Here is a 26,204-nt window from a genome sequence, read left to right on the forward strand (position 1 = left end):
AACTGGATATATATATATATATATATATATATATATATATATATATATATTTATATTTGCATAGTTTTCAGGAAGCAGGACTTTTCCTTTTTTATATGATGTAACGTAAATATTCAAACAATGACATTGAAACATCTATTCACTCTTGTTTCAGTTGAAATTCTATCTTTGGAATGTAGCCTGTGGACTAAGTCTTCCTTCTTTCCATGATTCCTTCCTGCAGGGGACAGAAGTCCCCTTTCCCTCCATAAACACTTTTCTTTGAGAGGTTTGGATGCCTTCCTTTCCTAACCTTTAAAAACCAAAATGATTTATAGACTATCCCACTCCTGCTAGAGTTGGGCAAGTAAGTGGATCATATTTGCATGGGTCACTCTGATTATAGGACTCCACTATTTTTGAAGTAAAATTGCAAGATTTATTATTCTATTAATGCTCATAAAGTCACTCTTTTGATGAGCCATAATTTCCCTTTATGAGGAGTCTGTATGCCAGTCACCCATGATAAGGGAGAAGAAAGTCCAGACTTGCCACATATTCATATTTCCTGGAACATTTATAAAGTCTTGAAATCCCATATGACTCCAGGGGATAATGGCATAGGGTACAGTTTAACAAAAGACAAATTTCACGGAGTCAACGTCTCCCCATGAGACTTCCCGCACATTGTTGCCTGTGTGCAAAACCCAAGCTTTTCCATTTTAATTAAAAAATTTAGAAATGAACTCTCCTGGTGGAGAAGAGAACCCACCAACTAGGCTTGTATTATCTTTGTGAATATTCTTAGGGAATGAAATAGCAGGAGGTGTGAACTTTCTCCTGTTTATCTTAATGGTCCGCTAATGGCAAAGCATAATTGCAATTACTTAAGTGCCAAGTTTGTCAAGGTTTTCACTAAAACCTTCAGCCACAACACTTTCTTTGACCCAGCTTTTATTTATCCAAATGCTTTCCTATCATTTGGAAGAAAACTACCCCCAATAAAAAAAAGCAAACAAAAAGCCCACTCCCCAGCCACGTTTAATTTTTTTCAGTTCTTTTAGGTGGACAGTTAAGGAACTTGTGACTCCAAAAAAGTCGAAAAATTTGTGCATGGCATCATTGACATTTGAGCCTTCCCACATTCAAAAAAGCAGGGAAATGCGGGAGTTTTGCAGGAGTTTGCTTCACGGCTTTGGGAAGTCAATTTGCTCCTAAACGAGAAGATGGTCTTCTAAAGACTATCCGGCATTTGGAATGGAAACTTAGCCATTGTCCCTTTCGCCCAAAGCACCAACTGGAGCAGCCCGAAAGCCACCTATCTCCCCACCGGTCTCTGGATCTCCTCGCTGCCTTTGTCCCTTCTAGACGTGGAGGCTTGGAGAGGAGGTTTAGTTTCCAAGGATTGGAGCGTTTGAAGGGCGGGGCCATCTCCAAGTCCATCTCCCCTTTTTGTCCTCTTCTCCTGGGACGGGAGGGAGGAGCCAGGTCCCCCCGCGGCCGGTTCGGGAGCTCTCTATCTCGGTCGCTCGAGGTGAGTCTGAAAGGGCGGCAGCCCGTTTAATTGCAGCGCAGGTTAATTTCTTGAGTTCACCGCAGTCGGTCCGCCAGCCGCTTCGCCGGTCTTTGCCAAGTGAGTTTACGAGGTCTGAGGCGTGTTGGGGCGCGCTCACGCTCTCGCGAAAGGCTCCTCCCCAGGGCTCATTCCCCGACTGCGGGAAGCCCTCTGGTGCCCCAGGAGCCTCGGGTTTCCTCTGACCTCGCTGCTTCCTCCTCCTTCCGCACCGCCCGGTTCCCCGCGCCGCTGCCCCCACCCCGCCTGCCCCCGGGGAAGGGCGGCCCCCATCTTAGGACTTCCGACCCAAGCCAACCTAGAAGGTACCTTCACGTCGATGAAGATTTTATCACAGCTTCCCAATCCCAGCAGTAATAGGAGCTTTCAACCTGAAATACGATTGTTATTTTCCCGGTGCAGAGCTTGACAGAAAAAGTCAGCTTTTTATTAAAGACAAAGAGGTAAATTATCAGCCGGGGCACTGAGGGGACGGCGGAGACCTGGCGCGCTTCCTCTGGTTGCCACGAGGAATTTATGGGGGAGCGGCGGCCAGCGCTCAGACACCCCTGAGGTCCCTGGGGGAGGAGCTCGGGGCGGTAGGACTTACCCAGGTCCCTCCGGGCACCTGGAAGGGGTAGTCCTCCCAAGTCTGTACAAAGCCAGGGTCATTTCAGTCCTGAACAGCCTTACCGTCCTCCTCTCCCCTTTCTTCTTTCTCTTCTTTCTTTGACTCCCGTTTCCCTTTCGCCTCTAAGCTTTCTCCTCCTTGTTCTCCTCTCCCTACTTTTCCTTTTCTCTCTCCTCGCCTTTCCTCTCCCTCCCCCTCCTTTCTTCTCCACCGCACGCGCAGAGTGTCATTTATTTATTTATTTATCGCCCCCGCCATCAACACCCTGTTAGGGCTCCCAAGCTTTTCAATGTGAGTGGGAGGAGAAAAGGGCAGGAAGTGTTGACTGGAAGAGGGTGAAATCGTGCCTCTGGGTGAGAGATTCTACCCCGGAATAAACGATTGGGGAAAAGCTGGGAAAATGAGGATTCAGATATGTTTATAAAACCCGGCTCTCTGGTGGGAACCTACTCCGCGCGCGTCTCCTCCTCCCCTTTATTGTGTGGGGGAATTTATGGGGATATCTTCCCGGACTGTTGTTAGGGGTGAGGGGAGGTAGTGAGTACTAAAGAGGACAATCTTGCCCTGGATCCGCCGCACCGCGCCTTCTCCACCGGATGCGCGCTCCCCAATGCAAAGGAATCCAGCAACATCCCCCAATTCAGACGCGGACAAAAGAAACTTTAATTAAGGTTTCTGCCCCGCGCGCTGCGTGTTTCTCTCTCCCGAGGGCTGTCGATGTCCAACTCGAGGTTGCGAGAAATAGAAATGGTACAACCAGCCCATGCCCTTGAACTTCAATTGCTTCTGACTTGCTGTATCGATTTTTTTTTAAAACTGTAGGGACCCCCCCCCCCAACGCTCATCAGATTAAAGCCTTAGGAGACATTAGACGTGGTGAGAGAGGAGGGTAAAACCCACTCCTTTGCAAAATAAATAGTTCAGGACGATTTGGGGGGAAATTACACTAAATAAAAATTCAAGGTGTGAAAGCTTCATCTTGGCTCTCTTGTCTTCAACACCATGACACCTTATCATTAGGAGCTCTGATTGTTACTTTCCGAGCCTTTAGATGATCAGCCAGAAAGTGCAAACAACGCGGGGTTGGAAGGTGTAAAGTTATTTAAGTAGGCTTTTTTTCCCCTTTTGGTGCGCCGTCAAAACACTTCACAAGTTAGGAAAAGAAAGTGGTGGTTCCGAGGCTCGGAATGATGGGTTCTTTCCCTCCCCCACCCCCCCATTCCATATCAGAAAAGAAATAAAATGCACAATGAGCCTTTATTTCGGGGGAGAAGACTTCAAAATACGTGCCAGTGGTGGACAATTTGAGCTTTTCGCTGGAGATACTCACACCGCAAGCTGGAAAGGGATTAAAAAGCCCCACGTGGTTGATCTGGGTTTAGACTTGCAGCCTCTAGTTCCCCATGTATGTTCTTTGCAAAGATTGGCCTCTAGATGGATGCGTGTGAGGGACTCTCGGGGGCCGCTGCTCGGCGCCTCGGGCAGGGCTGATGGGGCGAGCGCTATGAGCGGCCCGGCAGGGTCCTCACTGGGGGCTTCCTCTGCCGGCCGGGGCGGCCGGGCGCCTCCGGGACGCGAGCGCGCACGCCTCAGCCCGGCCGCCGCGCTCCACGCACCGCCTTCTCCGCAGGTCTTTATTCATCTCATCTGCCTCTTCCCCTTCTCCTCCTCCTTTGCCTCCTTCTCCTCCTCTTCCTCCTCCTCCACCACCACCACCACTACCTCCTCCTCCGCCGGCGCCACCGCCTCCTCTTGCATCTCACTGCCCTGGTTCTGTGTTGCTCTGAGTGACAAAGACAATGTCCCAGCCTTAACTTTGCAACCACCTTGCCTCCTTCTGGGGTTCAGCGAGGGGGAGGGGGGACAGCAGCCGCAGCCTCAGCATCTCCTCCACCTTCTCCTTCTGCTCTTCTCCAGCTCTTGGATAATTCTTCCTCCCCCTCCCCCCAGCCCTTTCCTCATTTCTTTCTTTCTTTCTTTCTCTTTCTTCCTCTCTCCTGCACGTTGTTGTTGTTATTAGAAAGGCTTCGCGCACCCCCTGGTGCTCCGGCGTTTTGTGTGGCAGGAGAAGATTGTCTGCCTTCTCTCTTTCTGTCTTGCTTTCTCTCTCCCTCTGGTTGCTCATTATTCAGAGAGAGACACAGAGGGAGGGAGAGAGAGAGCGCGAGGGAGAGGGAGAGGGAGAGGAGAGAGAAGAGGAGAGAGAGAGGGAGAGAGAGAGTGAGAGGGAGAGGGAGGGAGGGAGAGAGAGGGAGAGGGAGAGAGAGACGGATATCTCAGGTCATCTGCAGCTGCAGCGAGTCTGAGGAGCCGAGGAAGGCAGGGAAGATGGCGATCCTCCATTGCTGAGACCCGGCAGAAGCACATGAGACTCCCAAACAACTTCCACAACAATAACCCGAGCAGGAAGAGGAGAAAGAGAAAGAGGATAAGGAGGCGGTGGGGCTGGAGAACCCGAAACACCTCCCGGCGCCGGGACGCTTCTTCTGTAAGTTACTGCAATTAACAAGCACCTCGGGGTGGTCCGAGTGCTCCGGGGAGGAGAGCGCGGGGTGGTGGAGGCACAAACGCGCTCATTCATTCGGCCAAGGAGGGTTGGTGGAGCGGGGAGGAGAGGAAGTCCCCTGCATGGACTGGCTGTTGGAAGAGGAGAAGAAGCAAGAGAGAAGAGGAGGAGGAGGAGGGGAAGGAGGAGGAGGAGGAGGGAGAGAGAGCTGGAGGGGGAGGAGGAGGAGGAGGAGAAGCGAGGGAGGAAGAGGAGGAGGAAGAGGAGAAGGTGGTGGTGGTGGCAGTGGAGGTGGCTGTGCTTTTCCTGCTGGCTGCTCCTTCTGCTGGGGGGAGCGGAGCGCTGTGGCTTAATTAATTTCATGTAGTTCTATGGAGAGAAGAGAAAATGAAAGATGAGTGAGAAGAGAGCTGGAGGCTTAGGACGGATGCTGCGAGTGTGGGGACAGGAGTAGGGACAGAGAGGGGGGCGGAGGGCGGGAGGCGAGGAGACCTGAGCAGAGAGCCAGAGGGAGCGAGCGAGGGGCAGAGGAGGGAGCGCTCCCAGCCGCCCCGACCTGAGCGGGTTGACCTCTTTCTTTCTCTGTCCCTCTCCTTCCTTTCCCCCTCTCTGTCTGCCTGTCCCCAGCCCGATGGCAAAGCCGTGCGGATTGGCACCCCCCTCTTCCTCAGGTATTTGGCTCGCTCTCTCCCCGAAGTTGGGATGCGGGGTCGGGATGTGTCGGGGGGTAGCGGCGGCGGCTGCTGGTGCTGCCGGTGGAGAGAGAGGCGAGAAGCGGGAGCGGGGCTGGGGGGTGGGGGCGCCGACCGGGTTGGGGGGCGCAGGTTCAGGAGCAGCTGAGGAGCTGTCTCCAGGCTGGGGGTTCAGAAGCGTCTGGTGGAGGAGGACAACGGTTTCTGGAGAGGAGAAGCCATTACACATGCTTGGCTCTCCTCTGAGGAAGGGAGAAAAGACCCCAGGCAGGGGCCTGGGGGTCGCCTCACTCCTGGTGCGGTTCCCAGGGGTCTGCCTTCCTTCCAGACACGAGGGGAAGCCGCAGCCGCCCCCCATTGGAGCAGCCCCTCTCTTTCCCTTTCTTTATCTCCCTGTCCTCCATTTGCAAGCTGTCTGCTTTGGTTCCAGTCCAGACTCCAAAACACAAAGCTTCTTCTCACGTTCATTCTCCAGGCTTTTCACCATTCCTGGAGGAACCCTCATTTTCTTTTCATTGTAGCTCTGAACCTACTGAGAGGGAGGGAGGCTGCCTGGAGTTCCTTTTATATTCCTCCCCTACTAAAAAAAAAAAAAAAGTTTCATTTTTAAGCACGCGTCTGGGATGGGAAAAGACCAACCAGTTGGGGCTTTCTCCCAGGCTCCCGGAGGCTGTGTCTGAGTGTCTGTGTTGGCTGTTTGGTTTGCTTTGGTTTTGTTTCTGGAGGTGGCTTGCAGGTTTTTTGAGGAAGTGACTAGTTTGGTTGAGAGCTGGGAACTGAGTCAGGTAAGCCGTGTCATGTTGTAACTCCACCAGAAAATGGAGGAGAGCACGGTTTCCAGGAGACAAAGCTGAGATGGGAATTGTTTATAAAATTATGGATGTCTCCATTTTGAAGCTCTGTTGGTGATGGCTGGAGGAGGAGGCTTGCCTGCTTGCCCCGACTCCCCTTCCAGGGGATGAATCTTGTGGTGGTTCCTCACTCTCTGTTTCTTGTGCAAAGAAATGAGGGGCTTGGAAGGGCTGCTCAGATTTTTCTCCCACCAAAGGAGTGTGGCTACAAGTTATGGAGGGGTTTGTTTCCATTTTAAAGTAGAACTTTTGGAATTTTTTCACTCCTTTTGAGTGGACCTGAAGGATTTTGACCTCCTTCAGGAAAGGCAAGGCAAAACCTGAAACCTCTCTCCACTGAGGTCTTCACACAACTTTAAGCTGTTCCAGTTCTCCTGCAAGTCACCAGGAAATGTGATTTCCTCACTGTGAAGATGGTGGTGGCCCTGAGCTGAGATTTTTTTTGGAGTTCTGGGGCTTGGTGATCATCAGGTTGTGATGCACTTTAAGACTTTATTGTCTGGTTGGGGTTGATTCCTGCAAAACAGCAGCAACAACAAATCCTGCAAGATTTTAGAGGAACTAGATCTAAGACTGACTGACCCCAGTTTCTCCAGGCTCTACATTTCTCTTCAGGCTGCTCCATTTGTGTATTAGGCCTTCTTTGAGTTCCTTTGTTTTCCCTCTTCCCTTCCATTCTGCTGGGTTTTTTTTTTTCTTCCCCATGTTCTCGAGTACTGTAAGTCTTCAGAAATATCAGATGTCTTCTTAACCATATCACTATGGGAACGAAATTTTAATATTATGTCGGTTGAGAAAATCTTATGTCCAAGTAGCTTCGCCTTTCTAATTGGGGAATTTATTAGTCTTAGAGGAAGACATTTTGTGAGGATGGTTTGAAGAAAGGACCCAAACCTACCCCAGTCCACACACACACTGATTGGGAGTTCTTCACAGATTAGTTCTAGAGAATGTATGTCATTGATCCAAGTGAAAAACTAAATTCTGAAATGCTTGAGGAATTTTGAAAAGCCAACCAAGAAGATGTTGCTTTTCCATTAGGTGAGGTAGCCATCTTGAGGATGAGGGAAGATGTTGGAAGAATTTTAGATGGAGTATTGAAGACAGGTGAGGAAGGCTCCACAGTGGGATAAAAACCTGGAGGAGATTCAGAACCAATTAATATATTGTAAGGAGGCTGACTGGACCTTGTTTTCAACTAAGGAGGAAGATAGAAAGGTACCAGCCTCAACAGAAATGAGGAACACATGGGTGAGCGACTTACACCAGCTTTTTTTTCTTGCTTTGCTTTCTCCTCTGTCAGATTTGTGTGTGTGTAAAGTTCTTTATGTCTACAGTATTTTTGTGCATATTGAGGTCGTTTTAGATTCCCAGATGTAGTTATATTCTGTTGAGTAACTGGTAGCAGTGTCATTCAGTAAATGCACAGGGCTGTCTATGACAACATCACATTCTTCCAACCAAACTGTTATGTCATTAATTGAGGGTTATTGTTCTTCTGAGGGGTGTGAAGAGGAGCAATACATGGTTCTTTAGCTGATAATTGTCCATGGTCAGTGAAGTAAAACCCTGTTTTTGCAGAAGAAGATGTATGGTTTTGAAGATTTTCAGTTAATGTGTATGCTCATTTAAAAATACTTCTCTTCAGGGCTCTGATTCTTCATTAAAAACCTAGGGCTCTCCAAGAGCACCTGAAAAAAAAAAAACTTACTTGGAATCATACCTTTCATTGTTCATTTTTTTTTGAATGTTACCTTTTGATACCATTACTTTTGCTCTTAAGTAGAATGTCATCACTGTTGTGTTTAAATTTGCTGATGCGCACACACACACACACACACACACATACACACACGTTCCATGTTCAAACTCAGGAAGTTCAAATGCAATGGGATAAAATGAGTTCTTTGGGAAAGTAATTACGAGATAATTTTGCGTCTAATTAACCACATACATTTATGTAAACATAAATACATTATATGTTGATCTCGAAGCAAACTTCCATGATAGCTTTGTGGTGGTTGTTGAGACCAGGATAGCAGGTTAATTACTTATTCCAGTAGGGGAGGGGCGGGGAATCTGACAAACTGGTTGCCAGTCCAGCAGTTTGACTCACACTTTTGTACTTTGCAACCAAATGTTCTGGTGTCTTTATAGACAGCCTTAGAGCTGAGTTTTTCTGGAGGGAAAAATTAGGTATCTAGGAGGCACTTTGGGCTTTGAGAATATGTTCTAACTAGTTACCTAAGAGACACATCCATCTCTGATGTTCTTCCAGCAACATAAGAAGCACCATTATATTCAAGACATGGTTTCTTGAGATTTTTTTTGGATATACACATTTGAAATGGGACAAGTATTTTGGATAAACCGCTAGTAGAGAAATAAAAAGTGTCGAACTGAACATTCTCAATTGATGTCAGAGCTCAGAGATCCTTGTTTTTGTGACATCAAGTTGATGAAGCTTGTTATGTCAATTTTTACCTAATTTGCTCTCATATATCACAAAGAAATCATTCTGTGGAGAAGTATATGTGAGTTGTGATGCATACTGCTATAAAAAAGATTCTTGTTGGGCCTCCGTATTCCATATTTCTCAGATTTATTTCCACCTAATTCATTGATCACATTCCCAGAGGACCTGTTTTTTTCCTCACTCTTTGGAGTTGGAGACAACTTTTTTTTTAAACATTTTTTTATTGAGTTATAGTCATGGAGACAACTTTTAGATGAAAAAGAATTATATATATGTTTAATTTATGTATCTATCTATCTTTCTTTCTTTCTTCCTTTCTTTCTAATGAGTCTTCTGGAAGACAGTAGGGGAAAAAGAAATCTAACTCTACTAATGGACTTTAGAGTACTTGTGGTCAGTTTTCCTGAAAGTAAAGAATGGTAAAGTTGCCTTGGGAATGAGTTCCGTTTTTCTGTGTGATGGAGTTTAATAGGGTCTAGTCCATCTGGGGCTCTTTCCTGGTGTTGAGATTTCTCGTTTAAGGTAACCTTCCTTATCTTCTTTGTGGTATGTGCCTTTATCAGAGTTACAGTTCACTGCCTCATGGGACAGGACATTGACAAAGCTGTATTGAATGTTTTAAGTTGATGGCTGGGGAGCAGAGAGGCTATTTCACAATGCCACCCTCACAAATTAGGAAATATATAAATAATGAACTCAGGGTATGAAGGATCTGACTTGAGTGTATGATTGGATGATTAGTCTATGGAAATGAAGGAAATTCTAAAGAAGTAGGGGGAAATATTTCCAGTGTCTATCACTAAAACTTAGTGAACTGGGGGGGGGGGATCAGTGTCTGTGAGTGTGTGTGAAAGTGCTTAACTTGTGAAGTTCACGTATTTAGGAAATTGGTAGCTTTGAAAGAAACATTAGCTGAGTGTTGGTGACCTATTAATTGATTATGAAAAAACAGAGAAGAAAGTAGATAATGCTAGAAGAAAATTCCTCTTCTTGTGTGATATGCCAGGACATCTGGCAGATGTTTTGTTGGGCCCTAAGGAATGGACAGTTTAATTTTAGCCCTAGCAAGGAAATGGGAAGTTCTAAGCTCTTTTAATAGCACAAGTCTTAGTTTGGGGAAGGTTGCTTAAAAAAATAAGAAAGGGAGAGAAGAGAGGCATTTATTGTACTATGAAAGAACTCCAGGGAACACTGAGATTAAGCTGAGGTTTTGGGGTGATGGACAAAAAATATCATTTCCCAAGTAGAAATTAACATAAAAATCATTTCAAACTTGACTACTTGGGAACACCATAAATGATGAATATTCAGGACTTTTAATAGTCAACGGGCAGATCTTCTCATCAAGAAGCTGGTTGTTTTGTGCCTTGGAGAGGTCGTCTACTTCCTATCTCCCCTCCCCCTGTATTGTCATGGAGAGGAAATTGGCACAGGTCAGAAAGTTCATTTGTAACAAAGCCAGCCTAGAACTCAGGTCTGTGACTCCCATCAGGGGCCCTTTCCACTGCCCTCCTGCACGTGATTTGTAGCCGTTTGTGGAGCACTTGCTCCCCTCTCCGGAGGGCGAGGCTGTCTGAGAAACTCTGAAAGCATAAACTGCTGGGGCGGGAGGATTGATTTTTGTTGAGTTGAGTGTAACACATCCGGGAACCCAGGGCTGAGCATGGTCGTTCGTAGAAGTGATGCGCTCCTGAGGCCAGCTTTGTTCGTGGGGCTTCCAGGCAAGTTTTTGCGCTCGGGTTTGTGTTTTTCTTCTCTCATTGTCCTCTCCTCTGTAGTTCTGTCATCTGGGACTGAGGCGTCCCTTTCAAATGCCCTCCTCTGGAAGTTGGTCTGGGTTGATTGCGACTTACCAGAGTGCCCACAATTGGACTCTGAGGATCTGTTTTGCAACGTGGTGAAGGTTGAAATTGGCTTCTTTCAGAGATGCCATTTTGTAATACTGATGAATGGCCGGCCAAGAGAGTGAAATCCAGTCGAAAATGATGACTGGTGCTTTTCCAGTGTTCAGGACTCATCCAAAAATGTGCCCTCTATGTAGCTTCTTGAGGCCCAATTCTCTTCTTGCAGACCAATGGCTAGCTATTTCCCAGGCCCCCATGTATGGGAAGTCATCCTTAAAATGACTTTTGAACAGCACGAGCAACGTGTAACCATGAGAAACATGGTGCTTTAAGAAGGGAGACAGTGGGCTTCCATTTCTGATTCCTCTTGGACAAGTGAAAGTAAGTTTGTGAAGAAGAAGAGTGATGTTTGGAAGTTTCCACATTTTCGAAGCTTCTTCCAAACTAAAGCATAAATTCTTAATCCGGGAGGCAGTCTGGAGAAGGTAGCGCGGGATGTGGACTTCTGGCAGAAACACAGTTAACGCTATAAACAGTTGGACCTCAGTGTGGCACTCCTCCAGATGAGTTGACTGTCGAAAATAAAATGTTCCAGAAGAACTGGGAGAACAGGAAAGAAGTTAAAACAGCATGGTTTGCATGCCAGTACTGAAGGATGAAAAAAAAAAGTGCAGGGTGGGGTGGGGGGGCTGGCGGGGGTATTGGAGAGAAGATAATCCCAAATTGAACTGACTCTGGGATTTATAAAACCCAGGAGGAGACATTTCCAAGTGAGGGAGAATGGATTTTTATGAATCTAGGTTGCATTTGCAGTATATTAGGAAGCTCTTTTGAATCTTTTGTCCCCTTGAACTTTGTCTCCAGAGAACTGCACATGCTGATAAATAGAGAGTCAATTGGAAGCACTTTGGGTTTACATTTGCTGCTTGGAAATGCCATTTCTTCTTCTTTTTTTTTTTTTTAGATGGAGGTCCTGGGGATTGAACCCAGGGCCTTGTGCATGCTAAGCATGAGCTCTACCACTGAGCTCTGCCTTCCCCTCTATCTGTTTGGAAACGCTATTTTAAATGGTGTCTACTTTCTAAGGGAGCCTGTCCTTGTCAGATGATGCTTACGTAAGATTTTTAGGCGTGGGATGTGTAGCTCCAACACCAAGCAGGTTTTTTTCAGGGCTCGGAAGGAGGAGAGGTAGAGTACTGTGGGGTGCCAGTAATGGTCACCTGCAGATGCACTGTCTTAATTCTGATGAGTAGATGACTTGGTGTCTTCAAAGCATTCTTGCCTAACTCCTAGCTGGAGACATTTTTTCTTGAGTTATTCTTGGAGGGAAGGCTTCTTTTTGTGCCAGGTCATGGGTATTTTGGTATTGATTTCCTTGCTTTCATGTGTTTGCTTGTTTAGTTCACTGCGTGTTGCTTCTGGATATTAACCACGTGGGCCCGGTCTGTCCATAGCTTACCCCCAACTTCTTGCAAAGAGCGGAGCCTGCTCTTGAGGGTGCAGGGAAGGCGGGTAGGTGCTTATTTGTTCAACAAATAAATGCCTGATGATGAAGGCTGCTGAATTGAGGAAGTTACTTGCCAGGTTTTCGAGTAGACCTTTAACAAAAGAAAGATGGGGGAAATTCCACTAGGAACCAGTGGGTCCTGCTTAAAATGTTTTAGGATCACCTAATAGGAAATGAAGCATTTGGGCAAGATGAGAAAAGACTTACCTTTGTTTTTTGTTTTGTTTTTGGGGTGGAGGGGGGGGATAATTATGTTGTTTGTTTATTTATTTAAATGGAGGTACTGGGGGACACACCACGCTGTACCTCTGAGCTGTACCCTCCTCCCGACTTACCTTTGGATTCAGATTGGTTTGAGCACAGAAGGAGCTGGAGGCCCAGGCGAGACGACTGTGTCAGAAGGAATTAAGCCCAGGATTTGTGGAGAGGCTTAGCTGCTACAGGGCCCAGCTGGGGAAGGCCAGACTCGCTCCCTAAGCCCTCGTCTGGCCAGTTGAACCAGAACGCGTGCTAAGGCCTTCACATTTTGGAATTCTCTTCCCTCTTCAGATTTAAGAAGGGAAAGTCAGTTCTCCTTCAGTTTTGCTCATGTCAGCTGAGTGCTTTTCTCTTGAGCTGGGAAATGCAGGGGGTGGGGGGGCAAGGGGGGAGGGGAAGGGGATGGGAGCTGGAGCTCCTCTGAGGGCACATTCTCCCTTTTAACACTACGAGTGTGTGCCGAGAACGTCGTACTGATTAGTCAGAAGCTAATTGTGCAGTGGCACGACGTGGGCTACTTCAAGGATGCTGGCCGCACAAAAGTTCCAGTACTCACCTGCCGATTAAGAAATGGGTTTCTAAACCATCTCATTTCTATTGCTAATGAAAAGCTTTGGAAGGCACCTGTGAATCAGCTCCAGCTGCTCTCGTGGTAGGGAAGTTAGGCCTTGAAAGGATACATGGATTAGCCCGTCAGAAAAGCAAACAGTAGCATCAGCACAAGTAGAAAATAGACAGGGTTGTTAAGCTAACAGAAAAGTAGGCTGCAGCATTGTCACCGCTGCGGTGGGAATTCACTGGGAAGGAGAGGCGGCTCGGATGGGCGAAGGAGAAGAAGAGGGACAGGGGGATGATGGACAAGTCGAAATAGAAGAGGTCTGTCCACTGGGAAGAGCCCACCTACAGGAAGAAAGGCGTTGCTTTTACGAGAACAGTAAAGCAAGTGGAAACAGACCTTGTAATTTGGTCCGTATTGCGTGTGAAATATGAAGACCAGGGCTCAGACCCACAGTCTCTGGTCAGTTCTTACTGTAAGAAAGTCAGTTGGGCTCAGAAGGCAATGTATATGACTTAGGGGTTATAAATACGGCATTGCTGACCCAGGGCGGATGGAAACTTGAAGGATTTGGTTAAGTAGGCCTAGGCGGAGGTTTTCCTGGAGAAAGAAAGGAGTGGAGAATAGAGCGCAGCAGAAAATACCTGCATTATTAATGGGCTGAACATGCGATCGTCCTCTCTAAGGCTCTCCATAGAGCATCTTCACCTCAGCTCCGGGTATGAGCAGTGAGGACTGGAGATGTGCGTGTTTCAGAGGGGAAAGGGTGGACCATGATGACTACCTGCTGTCCAGTTTGGGATTAAGCCCTTTGCTGGAGCCTGGCATCACACGTTGGTCTGTCAGTCCAGTCCTGGCATTTTAAAATCCAAAATTAAAGCCAGTGGTCCAGAATGTTCAGCCGTTCTAATCCTGAGTTACATCATCCCTCTGTGTTGTGACCAGTTAGCCATCAAGCAGTCATCACTCAACCCAGACTGGACCTGATCTGGGGGTCCTCCATCGGGGGTAAAATTTGAACACTGGGTTAGAGGCTTCAAGATGGCCAAAAAGTGGATACCAGCCAGAGACCCTGTAATGATTTCAATCACAAGTGCCTAGTACCCGGAAACTTTTCAGTGGTTCGTATTTTAAGCGGTCTTCTCTGAAGACTGTTAATTAATATTGAATAATGACAACTGGGAAGGGGATCTGTAGGGAAGAGACCGTTTATTTCCATTTGAATGTCAGAGTTCAGCTGCAAGAACATGTCCCCCTCATTCTGCTGAGTATTGTCGCCTCCTGATGCTCTGTAAGAATACCTTCCAGAAGGAGATGAAATGTGATTGCTTCATCAGAAAATTCTGCCAGCTCCTCTATAGAGTGGGACTATCACATAAACCTTTAACAAAAGGCTATTTCCCCTCTTGGAGTGACTCACAGTTAATATTAATACTCGACAACATTTTTTTTTTAACATTTCAAATGAACCAGGGACTGTTCCTGTGGTAGAGAAAACTGAGGCTTGGGGAGGTAAAGTAATTTACCCAAGTTCATGGAGCTGTGAAATGGGGAGCCAGGATGCACACACAGGGGGACTACCTCCTGGCTCTCAGCTGGTGGGAACTGGCCTTGGTTATTACTTAAGGATGCTAATAGCGTATGTTCCTCATGGTTTATCTCTTCCAGTTGCTTTTGCCAGGAGTATATCCTGGTGTTCTGGAAGGAAATCTGAGCTTAATGGAAAATTAATTGTAATATATTAGTTGATGTGAGAGATACAACTTATGGTAATAGCTTGACAAAGTGTGTTTAACTAAAGAGTGCCCTCTCTTCGTTCGTCTGAGTTACAGAGGAGATGGGGGGGGAAGCCCAAGAGACCATGGAGGGGGAAATTTAGAGAATAAGTATTTTAAAATTGTACTGTATCAGGCTCAGTAGTGTAAGGTAGCCACACACGTGGATATTGAAAAAGCATCTTCCTGTTACAAGCAGAAAGATAATGCTGTGTGACTTTTTTTTTAAGTAGAGGGTGGTTCTTTTTTCTTTCTTAGGGCCTCTTTTGAAAGTCTCAGTGCCCTGTATTGGCTCTGGTAACTCTTAAGCACGAGAAATGTTTTCAGAAGCCACACAGACAGATTTGAAAATTAGTTCCACTGTCTAAGGGTCATTTTGGGAAAAGAGCGCAGATACTGTCCAAAGCATGGGTGCTAATAGCCCCCACGCCCTCCGGGATGACCATGTGCTCTGTTTAGATCATGGAGACATGATGAATGTTTTGGTTTTATTTGCCTCTCCCTGAAACATCACAGTACAGTAAGGAAGCTGTTGTTCAGGGATGACCACAAATGCCCTTAATAGAGTAACAAGCTGTACTAAGGGAGCTGGAGCAGGTCCAAATATCCCTACGATATCCAGGACAGTAGCTTTTCTGTAAGGCAGGCGGTCGAGCATCAGTTACCCAGTAGACTACTTAACCTCCAGGCAAAGAGTGGTTGTTTTATAAAGTCTTAACTTTGCTATGATGTGTTCAGGTGATTGCCTGTCCCTCGACAGACTCAGTACCCAAAACCTGGGTAGGAGGATAAGCTTGTCCTGTGAGTGTTTCAGAGGAGGTTGTAAAGTTACCCATCTTTACCTGTCATCCACATCACTATCTACCAAACTCATCAAAACCATTGTTTTCTTAGACAAAGCCCTTTAATGGGAAAAAGGCTCAGAAAAAAAGAACTACTTAGTTGAATAGAGTAAAATTGAACTCTACCAAAGCCTGCGGTTCTGCGGGTGTAATTTCTTATATAAATTTTAACCTTAGCTATAGGGACTCTCTTTAACCTTAGCTTTTTATAGTGCCTAGCCATCTAAGAAGCTCCCTGAGCCCAGCCTGTCTCAAAGACTGGTCCTTAACATGTTTCTTAACTCTTCCTTTTAATTCTTTGAAGAGACGTCGACCCCAGGCTACCCTTAGGAGCTTTGCAGAAAGTGTAGGGGAATTGGGTCAACATCTCTTTGTGGGTGCAGTGACATCCACTTGGGAAAGGACATTGAATTTGAGGATACACTCAACATGAGAGGCAGGATAGGAGAGGGAGCCTTAGGGCGTGTCCAAGGAGGCAAATGTTTAAAGTTTCTGTATTTAGGCGTGGGTGGGGGAATCCCCCCTTATACTGAAAAGAAAAGAAAGTCACTTCTTCAAAGACAGACTGCATTATTATGTGAAAAAGCACATTGCCTGGATCGCATAGAATAGCACACGTTCAAGAAAGCAGACCTGTATCCTCACTCGTGTGGACATCCTCATCATTCTTTCCAGCTTTCCCCAGGGCATTGCCTCTCATCAGTCTTTTTGGGGGGCTGAGCAGTGAGGTCAGCTGCCCCTGAAATTCATCCCCACCCCTTGGTTGGCTCAGGTGCCCGAATCCCTCACTCCTTTTTCCTCTGACCAGTGGCTGTAGCTTGTTCATAATGAACGAACATCACCCATAGGTCCTGAAATTAGCAAGTGTTAAATGTTATGTGATTATTAGGGGGGAAACAAGATAATCTAGTCAGTGGGCTTAATTAAGTTGTGATTGCCCAATTGCTGCTTCATGATAATTATATTCATAACCCCGTTTCTAGACGTCAACTACAATTATCAAAATTGACCCCAGCACAGGTGAGTGCTAGCGATCTTCCTTGAAACAGCTTCTGAACGGTGCATTTCCAGTGTTCCCGCTACATTCCTCGTGGTCCTTTTTCCTTTCTTGGCCACCTTTCCATCATCTTTTTCCTCATGTTAGTCGAAAGGTGTGTGGCAGCATTTACCAGATGTGAATTGTGTTGTCCTAGGTCTTAGACTCACCTTGTCTGTGACCATGCACATTTTATATAGCTTGTGTTACTGTCTACAGAAAAATAAATTCCTAAGTTTTTAAAAGTTCAGATATGGATGAAAGGCATTCATAAAGCAGCAAATTGGAATCTCAAAGCCGAAAAACCCAAAATCGGCTAGATTTTTTTTTCCCTCGGTACGTGACACCTGTTCAGTAGATTTACTGTGATTCATTTGAATACATCTTTTACTTTATAAGGCATAGTCTTAGAATGAAAAAGAGTGTCATCTGTGTTTAAGATACTGCCTTGTCTACAGGATCATTAAGGTCTGAGGAGTATAGAATGAGGGCTTTTTAACTTTCTGTGACCCCCTCCTTTTTTCCAAATTCATGACATTTGCCGCTGATGTATTCTAGGAGAAAAAGAACACGTCACTGCGGGGGCCATCCTTTACTGTTATCTCTCAAACGAAGTCAGTGATTTCTAGGAAATATAAACAACAACCTGTATCAGAAGTGGATACGTCAGTGTGACACTGTGAATCACTGGGCCAGATTGTCACTTGGCAGCCTTCCCTTTCTGACATGCAGTTATAATGCAATTAAAATGTGCACACCATGGCTAAACTTCATTGCAGTTGAACTGTTTGAAGAACAATGAGGAACTCAGCTACTATATCTATGGGAATATGGGTGTGTGTGTGTATGTGTTCACGGGTAAACTTCTTTAAGTGTGTAAATATATTTTAGATAGATAGACTTTCGCTGGGAGAAGGCACTTACTTTTTGCTGAAGCATCAGGCATGCAAATTTCTCAGAATTTCTGTGTGAACATGGAGTTCTTTGTGCTGGGATCTTTTAGGAAAGTGGTGTGTAGTGGGTGGAGCATATTCTGGGTCTTGCACAATCACAGGATAAAATCTGTCTCTGTTCCTTCCTAGCTGTGTGGCCTTGAATAAATCACCTAACCTCTCTGTTCCAACGACGTCCTACCCAATGAAATGGGGATAATGATATGAATCTGTAGAACTAGCATAAGGACTAAAATGTCTTATGTGTATAAGGGTTCTGGTTCATAATGGGCACTGGAAAAATGATAGTGTCTTTCTTTGTCACGGATAGAGAAACTGAGGTTGAGATCTGTTCAGAGGGCTTTACCAGATGTGAATTGTGTTGTCCTAGGTCTTAGACTCTGTGTTTTAATTTTGTGCCACGTCTGTCTTATCTGATGAGCAGTCCTTATTGCTGTCGTCCATTCGCAGGTAGACTTTTCCAGATTGTGAGCCTCTCGGCTGGCTGGCTGTGGGCCGCACAGCATTCCACACCTGCGTGTGTGTTCAGTAGGGGTTTGTAAACCACCTGAGGGTGGTGCCCTGTCCTCTTGGAAAAGGACATGACACCAAAGGCTATCCCCACTTTGCAGAGATATTCCCTGCAGCGCTGTGGGAATAATTTTTGATCAATGTGAACTTCTTTGAGCTTTTGGGAAGAAAGATATTACTCTTCCTCTTGCTTGGTATCGTTCTGGCAAAGATGATTCGTCTAAGAGCCCTGTATTTATTCAGCAAAAATCCCGGGGCCTGCTGTTTCATATAAAGGTTGATTGACTCTTTTATGGTTTTATTCGTATACGTAGCCCCGAGCCAGTTTGAGGGCTGTCCTGTGGCCTTGCTTGGAATTGCTTTGGTCTTCTCTGTGCAAATGTTTATTTTAATAGTCCATGTCCACTTGGTCTTACTAATGTACTGTAATATCAGATGCTTAGAGATCTCACGGGTAAGGAGGCTAATTTTAGAATGCCTTCAGGGTAGATGATATTTCAAAATGTGGAAGGGCGTGGGTAGGGCCTGACAGGACCTACCTAACCTTGTCTGCTCCAAGTCAGAAGAACATTCATTGGTGGCTCTTTGGTGGCAGCATGGTGGTGGCGGTGGCGGTGGCGGTGGCGGCGGCGGCGATGTTGGTTGCAGAGGGGAAGAACGCGTAAGTGGTTCTTTGGTGACCCAGCGGAGTGATTTCTCACCTTTCAGAGCAGATGACCCACGAGGGCTTTTCTCTTTATTTTTATGTTTTGAACATTTCCAGAGAGACGAGGGGAATCTGCGGAATTTTTTTTTTAATTCTGAAATAACCTTTTATAGTCGCCGCTTTAAAATTGTGGCCAGAGATATTTTAAGAGAGAAGAAGAAGAGAGCTTGCATTTATTTCTTTACCGGTGTTGAGATCTCTAGGTTGATCTCAAAGGAGGGATCTTTGGTCTCAAAGGGTGGACCCCAAAATGAAAGGAGTGGAGGTGGTCGTGGTTATAATAATGTGGAATGCCCTCAGTAAAATGAGAAATGCGGGAAGAAACAGCCGATGCTGTAACTGGGACTGACTAGGCTGCCAGGAAAGCTCTGAGAGTGGAAAGATTTTAACAGCTAGCTCTCAGGAAGGGTAGATTTGGGGATGCCACCTTCCCAGGTGTTGGATTCTTCAGAGATGGTAAGATCCTTCCTTATCTGCGACTACAAGGTGGTCGAAAAGTGATTGGCTTAACTTGTGTCAAGTTCCTAATGTGCTCCTAGCCTCAAGTTTATCTTGAAAATGGAATTCCGTCTGTGGTGAAGGCTGCTCAGAGGCATAATGTATGTAAAACACCCAGCACCCAGCCAAGTACTCAGTAAACGGCCACCTCTGCAAGTTTATTTGCAATGAGCCATTAGGGGCCATCCCCTGCCTCGGGTGCAGACAGCTTGCCCCTTGCCATTTATTTGCTGCCCGGCTTTATACTCCTAGTTAGTAGTTGGTTGTGGGATGATGATAGAGTCGGAAAGAATTTAGTGTCTTCGCTCTCATAAAACGTGTTTTATAGATGCTGTTATATTTAAGAAATATGTGCCCATTCATCTCTATTCATTCATCCAACATTTATTGAGCGCCCGGCGCGCCTGCCGTGTGCCCTAGGTGGTCGAACCCAGGGGAGGTGGGATCTCTCTTCCAGTTGAGATTGGGTCTTTGTTTCGGTAATTGGAGCGATTCTGATGGAGATGGCTGTCTTTAACCACATTTAAATGAGCCAGAGGGCGGTGAACCCTGGCTTGAGGCAGTGGGACGCAGATTCCTCTTCAGATGCGTGTTTCTGCATCTTTGTGTGTATATATTTACAGCATAATTTGCTAACCGTGTAGTTAATACTGCTGGGGTGCGGAATCTGGCAGATCATTTAAATATTTACTCCAAAATCTCTTGTTCTCTGTTGGTGTGAAGTAGAGTTTCCAGTTATTTTTAGGTCATTTTCATCTTAGCAACCCTGTTGGAGAGGAACCAGACACACTGCTGTAAACTGTCCCCACATTTTGATAGAATTTAATAAAGTCAAGTTGAATGGTTTGGTCCCTAGAGGCAAACAGACCATCTGGTTAGCAGAAGGGTTAGGTCGAGGATTGCTTGGCTGCTCAGAGGGCCACACACTGGCCCTGACACACTGGTAATATGTCCAGTGGCTGAATGCACCGAGCATGGAAATGGTGCTTTCAAGTCTGCCGAGCCAGCAGTTCTGTTACCACCGCTGTGACGCAGGAGATAATTCAGCTGGGCAGGCGGCAGCATGGGGGTGGATCTACAGTACAGGATGTGTAATGTCAACATGAAGGATTGGAGCTGGCAGAAGGAAGGGAAGCACTCATTTCGTGCCAGTGCAGGAAGCCTAGAGAGATGCTTGCCGGCCCCCTACCTCCCCTTTGCATCTCGTCCTCTTCTGGGTCTTCCCCATGATGTGTTAAATGATTACCTTGTGCACCGTCCATGGCAAAACTTCAGCTGATTTTCTGCCTCTTTTGGAACCCGTCAGCATAAACAGAGTGAACCACATTCCTTACCCATGGAGGATAGGCAAAGGCAGGAGTTCGCGGCACAGCCTGGGAGGAGGAGAGAGGGCTTTGGTTAGGCAGGAGTGTCTTTGCGCTGGAGATGGAATCCCATTGTACGTCCCTTTGTGTTCAGATTTGAGATCGGCCATCCGTTCAAAGGCTGCAATCATCCCGACACATTGTGCTGCAGCTGTGGACAGGAGAAGGCTGCAGAATGGTTCCAGGGATTCTGCAGAAGCTTGGCAATTACATAATTGCTATGTAACTGGAGAGACCATCAGGATGGTCGCGTTCTCCTGGAAAGAAAGCCTCTACAGTTGGAGGCGTAGATTGTTTTCCCTTGTGAAACCTGACAGCTGATGAGCAAGTACTTCAAGCCACCGGGCTGGGAGCGGGTCCTCTCACGGGCATGAGAGGGCACGAAATTCACAAGCACACTTGGCTGGACACTCAGTGGACTTCATAGCTGTGTTAAAGGGAGAGAGAAGGAGAGAGAGCAACTCACTGACTCTTGGACAAGTGGATTCTCATATCGGTTGATCATGCTATTTGACTTGTTTCCAGTATCTGGGACTGCGTTCTGTATGCATTCGAAGCATGGTCTTCCAGCCCCCCATTCCTAGGAAGGGTGCCCGTGGAGCTGCACTTGGACATTGGAGTTGCCCTCTGTTTCTGCTGCCTGCTCCGAAGGGTTTCACAGCCTCTCTTGAATGAACACTCCCAGATGCGGATCAGCGGAAGCCCTGCGAGGCCTGACTGTCATCAGCTGTTCCTAAACGCTGCAGTCCTCTCGGTGGCAGCCCCCGGGGGCAGTGCGTCGGCAGCCCCGGGGCTGGAGCAGACTGGACAGTTTGTCTGGGAAGACCTCACAGCGCAGGAATGAATCCCTTCTTTCAGCCACCTTACCACTTGTTTGCCCTCGTTGAGAAAATTTTGAGGTGGAGGTGGTTAAATGTAGGCACTGGGGTTGCATGAAACTGGTCAGAAACCCAGGCTCCAAGTTTCAGCAGATACGAAGCAGTCACCTCAAATTAGCCACACCTCGTAACCTGAGTGAGGGCTTTCTGTTTGTTTATGTTAAGGAGCTCTAAATTTCCGCAATCCTGCCTCTCTGGGTTGGGTTTCGTGGAGCTGGTAAGAGTAGAAAGAGTGGTTGTTGGGGTACATTTTTATTAATGGCCTAAATTGGACCTTTCATAACTGCGATATTCATCTGTGCTTCTCTGTGTAAATGTGTTTGTTGTCAGAACTTCAGTAGAAGGGAAAATTACACATGGTGGCTCCTTTGTGAATTAAAGAGGAGCAGCCAGCAGACAGTAGGAGGACTTGGGCTTCCAAAGTGGATTAGGTCCAGAGATTCCTAGACCTTTTACCTTTAGACCTCTGCTTTACTCTGTAGCCCCTGGGGTTTAATGCTGAGTTTGACGGATGCAAATAGTTTCTCTAAGAAGTTTGATTCCTATGAAACAATATTGGTGGGTTTTCAAGGAGCCGGCCTGTTTCAGACCTGAGCTTTTATTTTGGAGCAATCTGGAGGGGTATAGGATCTCCCGTGGTGACCCTTGCCTGCGTCATCCCAGGCCGGCCTTGGCATGCTCCAGCAGATGAGTAAGGGCGAGGGCAATTGGCAGGAGGACTGGCTGAGTTCATCTTGCTTCATATCTCAGGAACTGGCCTGACCTTGTTCCATCACTCGTGCTTGGGCACTCGGAGAAACACTGGACCATCTTTCAAGGGTCCTGGAGATTGTCTTGGGAGCGGTGTGCTCTCATACTGGAAAGGAACACGGGACTCTTAAGGTGGAGACCACATAGAAGGGAATCTTGCTATCAGTGTTGGGAGACCCGTGAAGACCTTGGCCTTGAGGGTCCTGGTATGTAGTGGAAAGAACATAGACCTCAGAGCCAGTGAGTAGCTGTGTGACCTTGAGTGAATGATTTCATCTCTGATCCTCAATTTCCTTATCTGGGGGGGAAAAAAAAAACTCCTTTATAAGCTTCCTGTGGGGAATAAATAAGATCACAAATGTAAATCTCTGGTGCAGAGCCTGATAAATTGTGGCCACATAAAAAATGCAAATTCCCTTTTCTCCCATCCCTAAGTTTTTATAAAACACTTATTGTAGGCAGGGCACTTGTAAGCAGTGACTATCTGATTAGGAGTCAGAATACACTTGAGTTCACGTGAAATCCCCGTTAGGGGGGCTCCGTGAAGCTTGTAGTAGTGGTATTGATAAACATGTAATAACTTCTTGGGCTTAGGGGTGAGCAATATCTTTTATTATATAATGACTTTTAAGAGCCAGCATGCTCCTGCATGACTCCAAAATTTAGTAAAGGGGAAGAAAACTACCTTAACCTCTGTTTGCACTATCTTGAGCCTTCTGTAATAGATTATTTATTAAGTTCCTTAGGTGAGGTTCTGGTGTTTTTGTTTTGACTCTGGTTATACAACTAACTCCCTTAAAAGACAAAGCCGACATTTCCCAAGAATAGCACTGATGGGAGAGATCTGGGTATCCAGAATCCAAAAGACTGCATAATATCGGTGACTCTTACAAGCCTCTTTTATTGATGACGTCTAGCTCAGTGGGCCATTCCTTATGTCGGTGCTCAATGAAGTCTTGTTGATTGTTTTCAGGAAAAAAAGACCTTACTTCGTTAAAATTTAGCCCAATCAACTTTGAAGGCCAATCACTGGTTTGCCTCATGGTCCGTTACTGAGTGGAACTCAACTAGAAGTTGCAGAAAAAGGCAGGCATGGGGTTCCCCTTTTTTCATCTCTGGATCAGTGCCGTGTTCAGTGCCTGAGGCAGATGTGCCTAGTCAATAGATAGAGGGTGAGTCAGTTAACCACGTGTAGCACTTTTTTAAAGGTCATATCGCGCCAAAATACCTGTTCCCTAAATACACCTAAGATTTCTGAAACCGAACATCGTCTCTCAGTTTCTTCTAAGCAGTGATTGCTACTGCAAATCTCACTAGACACCCAGCATTCAGCTTTAGTACGTGGAGATTTGGCCCGGACATTTATCATTTAAATATGAGTGTTAGTATACATTCTTAGGGGAAACTGCCCAACTCTACAATCGGTATTCAGTATGTTTTGGGAGTAACTGTCTAGATTGCAATCGAGGTTAAAGAAGCCGAGGAGAGTTTGACTATTGGTAGTTGCTGAAGGATACTGATTTGAGCATGACTGTTGACTAGTATGATCTTGAATGACCCTTCAGACCATTGTAAAGTTAGATTTCATAGAACTGAGTCTGGGAGGAGGGTATAGCTCAGTGGTGGAGTGGGTCCTGAGCATGCATGAGGTCCTGGGTTCAATCCCCGGTACTTCCACTTAAAAACAAAGAAACAAACAAAAGTGAATAAATAAATAAACCTAATCCCTCCCCCACCAAAGCCAAACATAGAATTGAGTCTGAAACTCTGAAACATTGGAGAGGACAAATTCCAACTGAGGTGTACTCAACAATTCAAGGCCACTGGTTATAGAGAAAACTCATTTGTAGTTTTAGCTGAAGAAAAAAAAAGGAGACAGATCTTTTTCCCAGATTTTATTTGGCTTATAAAGTCTAAATGGATCATGGCCTGTATTTCATGGGGTCAACTGGTGGCATGGAAGCCTCAAGGAAGAGAGAAAAAAAAAGTTTTGGAAGGAAAAGCTGAATATGCAGTATTTCCTATCAATTTAACAGAATTGGAAGGGTGAAGCAATGGAGCCAGGACAATAGTCTCAGACTCTGAAGACGGTCAGGCAAGTTCAGAAAGTATGTGTCCTCCCCTTTGACTTCGGTTCTTGAGCATCTCAGTGGAAAGAGTTTTGTCCACTGAAAGTCTAGTATATACAGAAGCCTTCTAGGTATGAGATGACCTTGCAGCGTTAAAGAAACCCTTGGATCCTGTTAGTTCCAACCTCACTGAAGGACATATTCTGAAGAGCCAGCTCATTAAGCAAGCTTTTGAAGGGTGTGCGCTGCAGAGCAGTTTCCTGTTATTTGGTTAATGGTTGACCTAGTTCTATTGCCATATGCTTCCTGGAACGCATTCTAATATAAAGTATGTGTTAAAGCAAGACTAGGATAATAGCAGGAAAGTCACAGCCTCGCTCAAGCAGGGACCATATTAATGTGGGCCCAGTGGAAGTGTAATGGACAGAAATGAAAAAGGCTTTTCTCTTCATGGCCCTCTTTCCTCATTCCGATTTCAGTCTCCACATGGCATCCCAGTTCATTCTCAGGGGTTGCGTTTTCCTTGGCATCTACGTTTTCAGTTCACTTCTTGTGCGTGCTAAGCTAAGTCTGACGTTGAAGTACCCCGAGTAAAGTTGTTACTGCCAGGGAAGATGATGTCATTCGATGTGACTAATGAAAGGTACTTTTGTTTTTGTGTTATTATTTTTGTGTTGCCATCAAGGGATTAGTAGATCTTTTGGTCTGACGTTGGATGCACTCCAGTCTTAAGTGTGAGGTTCCTTTGACTTATTTATCATTTTACCTGGAATCTGCAGCCTTGTTCACGGAGAGGGATCTGGGAGCCCACACAGCCACAGGGGCTGCTGAGCAAACTTTGCACCAGGCACACAGTATTTGTTTGAACAGCTTCAGAATGTGAAGAATCTGTGGGTCTCGTCTGCTAACTGCTGGATAGTTGGGTGGTAGTGAAGGAAACATTTCTCTTCATTGTTCATAAAGAAAATGTTTGAGGAATCCCAAGTGTGGGGGATCAGGTGGCATGGGGTGGACAGTTGTGTGTGTGTGTTGTTGTTGTTTTTCTTTAAATCACCATCCTTGTGATATGGAGCAGTGATTCCTGAACCAGGCTGATCTTCAGAACCATCCTGAGAACTTGCAAACAAAAAGGAGGTTATTAAAAATAGATTTTTCGCTTGAATCACAGGAGAGGGATTTAGTCGGTCTGGGGTGGGACCCTGGAATGCGTGTTCTAAGAAGCCAGATTTAGGAACTGCTGGTCTTGGGAATTCAGGATCATGAGGCTGGCAAGGAAGAAGCAGCCACTGTGCTTTAATGTCTCACACGCAGGAAGTAGGAAAAGGAAAAGAGATGCTGTCAGAACTTGGTATTTGTAGCTGCTAATAATTTGAACTATGGAATCAGCTTTCGTTTTTTCCTCCCCAGGAATTCAGTACCTCCAGGGCACCTTAAGGGTACAGTACACCAAGTGATTTAGGTTTGGGAAATGTCATCTCAGTGGCAGGCTACTTAACTATGCTCTACCTCCGCCACCATCCCCCACTGCCCCATCCCCTCCCTCCTACCAAGGAGGCAACGTTTGCAGAATATCTGTCATTCATCCGTTCAATTGGATGCCATTCTTTTCATATTAATACCTTTGGCAGAAACAAAGAGAAGTTACATTATGTTGATTTCTATATACAGGGAAATTGCTACTGATCCACCCAATTAGCTTCTGTTTTTTTTTTTTTTTATTGTTGTTTTTTATTTTCCTATTAACAATAAAGAGATGCACTTGTTGACTGAGGACTTCTCCATATGGCTGGCTGCCTGCCTGTCCTGGTTTGAAGCTGTCGCCTCTGATATTGGGCCCCAGCTCACTGACCCATTTGTGAATCAGAATGACCTTGACTACAGGACCATTCTGATCTGGGGTCTAGTAATGTCCCTGAGAAGTAACAGATCTTCAGTGTGCGGTTAGTGGATGAATGAATGAGTGAAACAGCT

At 45.9% G+C, this 26,204-nt stretch overlaps 2 protein-coding genes across 9 annotated transcripts in view; one reads left to right on the forward strand and one right to left on the reverse strand.

Moving 5' to 3' along the window:
- Window positions 1-916: 916 nt before the first annotated feature.
- Window positions 917-2,568, reverse strand: LOC102522730. The gene is given in 4 exon segments (XM_032478134.1): window positions 917-1,493; window positions 1,495-1,684; window positions 1,687-1,923; window positions 2,142-2,568. Coding segments are annotated over 3 exon segments (525 nt in total). The 5' UTR covers window positions 1,826-1,923; window positions 2,142-2,568; the 3' UTR covers window positions 917-1,297.
- The window catches only part of ZNF462 (zinc finger protein 462), a 134,482-nt gene continuing 109,750 nt past the window's right edge, over window positions 1,473-26,204 (forward strand). For 2 of the 8 annotated variants that reach the window (XM_032478126.1, XM_032478130.1), the window contains exon 1: window positions 3,405-4,650. The gene's annotated coding sequence lies outside the window, so the exon portion shown is untranslated. Of the gene's footprint in view, window positions 1,514-3,402; window positions 4,651-4,913; window positions 5,340-26,204 lie in introns of those variants that run through there. The other 6 variants (XM_032478128.1, XM_032478129.1, XR_004319382.1 and 3 more) reach the window with 6 other exon arrangements.

Source organism: Camelus ferus, chromosome 4 (assembly GCF_009834535.1).
Source record: "Camelus ferus isolate YT-003-E chromosome 4, BCGSAC_Cfer_1.0, whole genome shotgun sequence".
NCBI lineage: Eukaryota > Metazoa > Chordata > Mammalia > Artiodactyla > Camelidae > Camelus > Camelus ferus.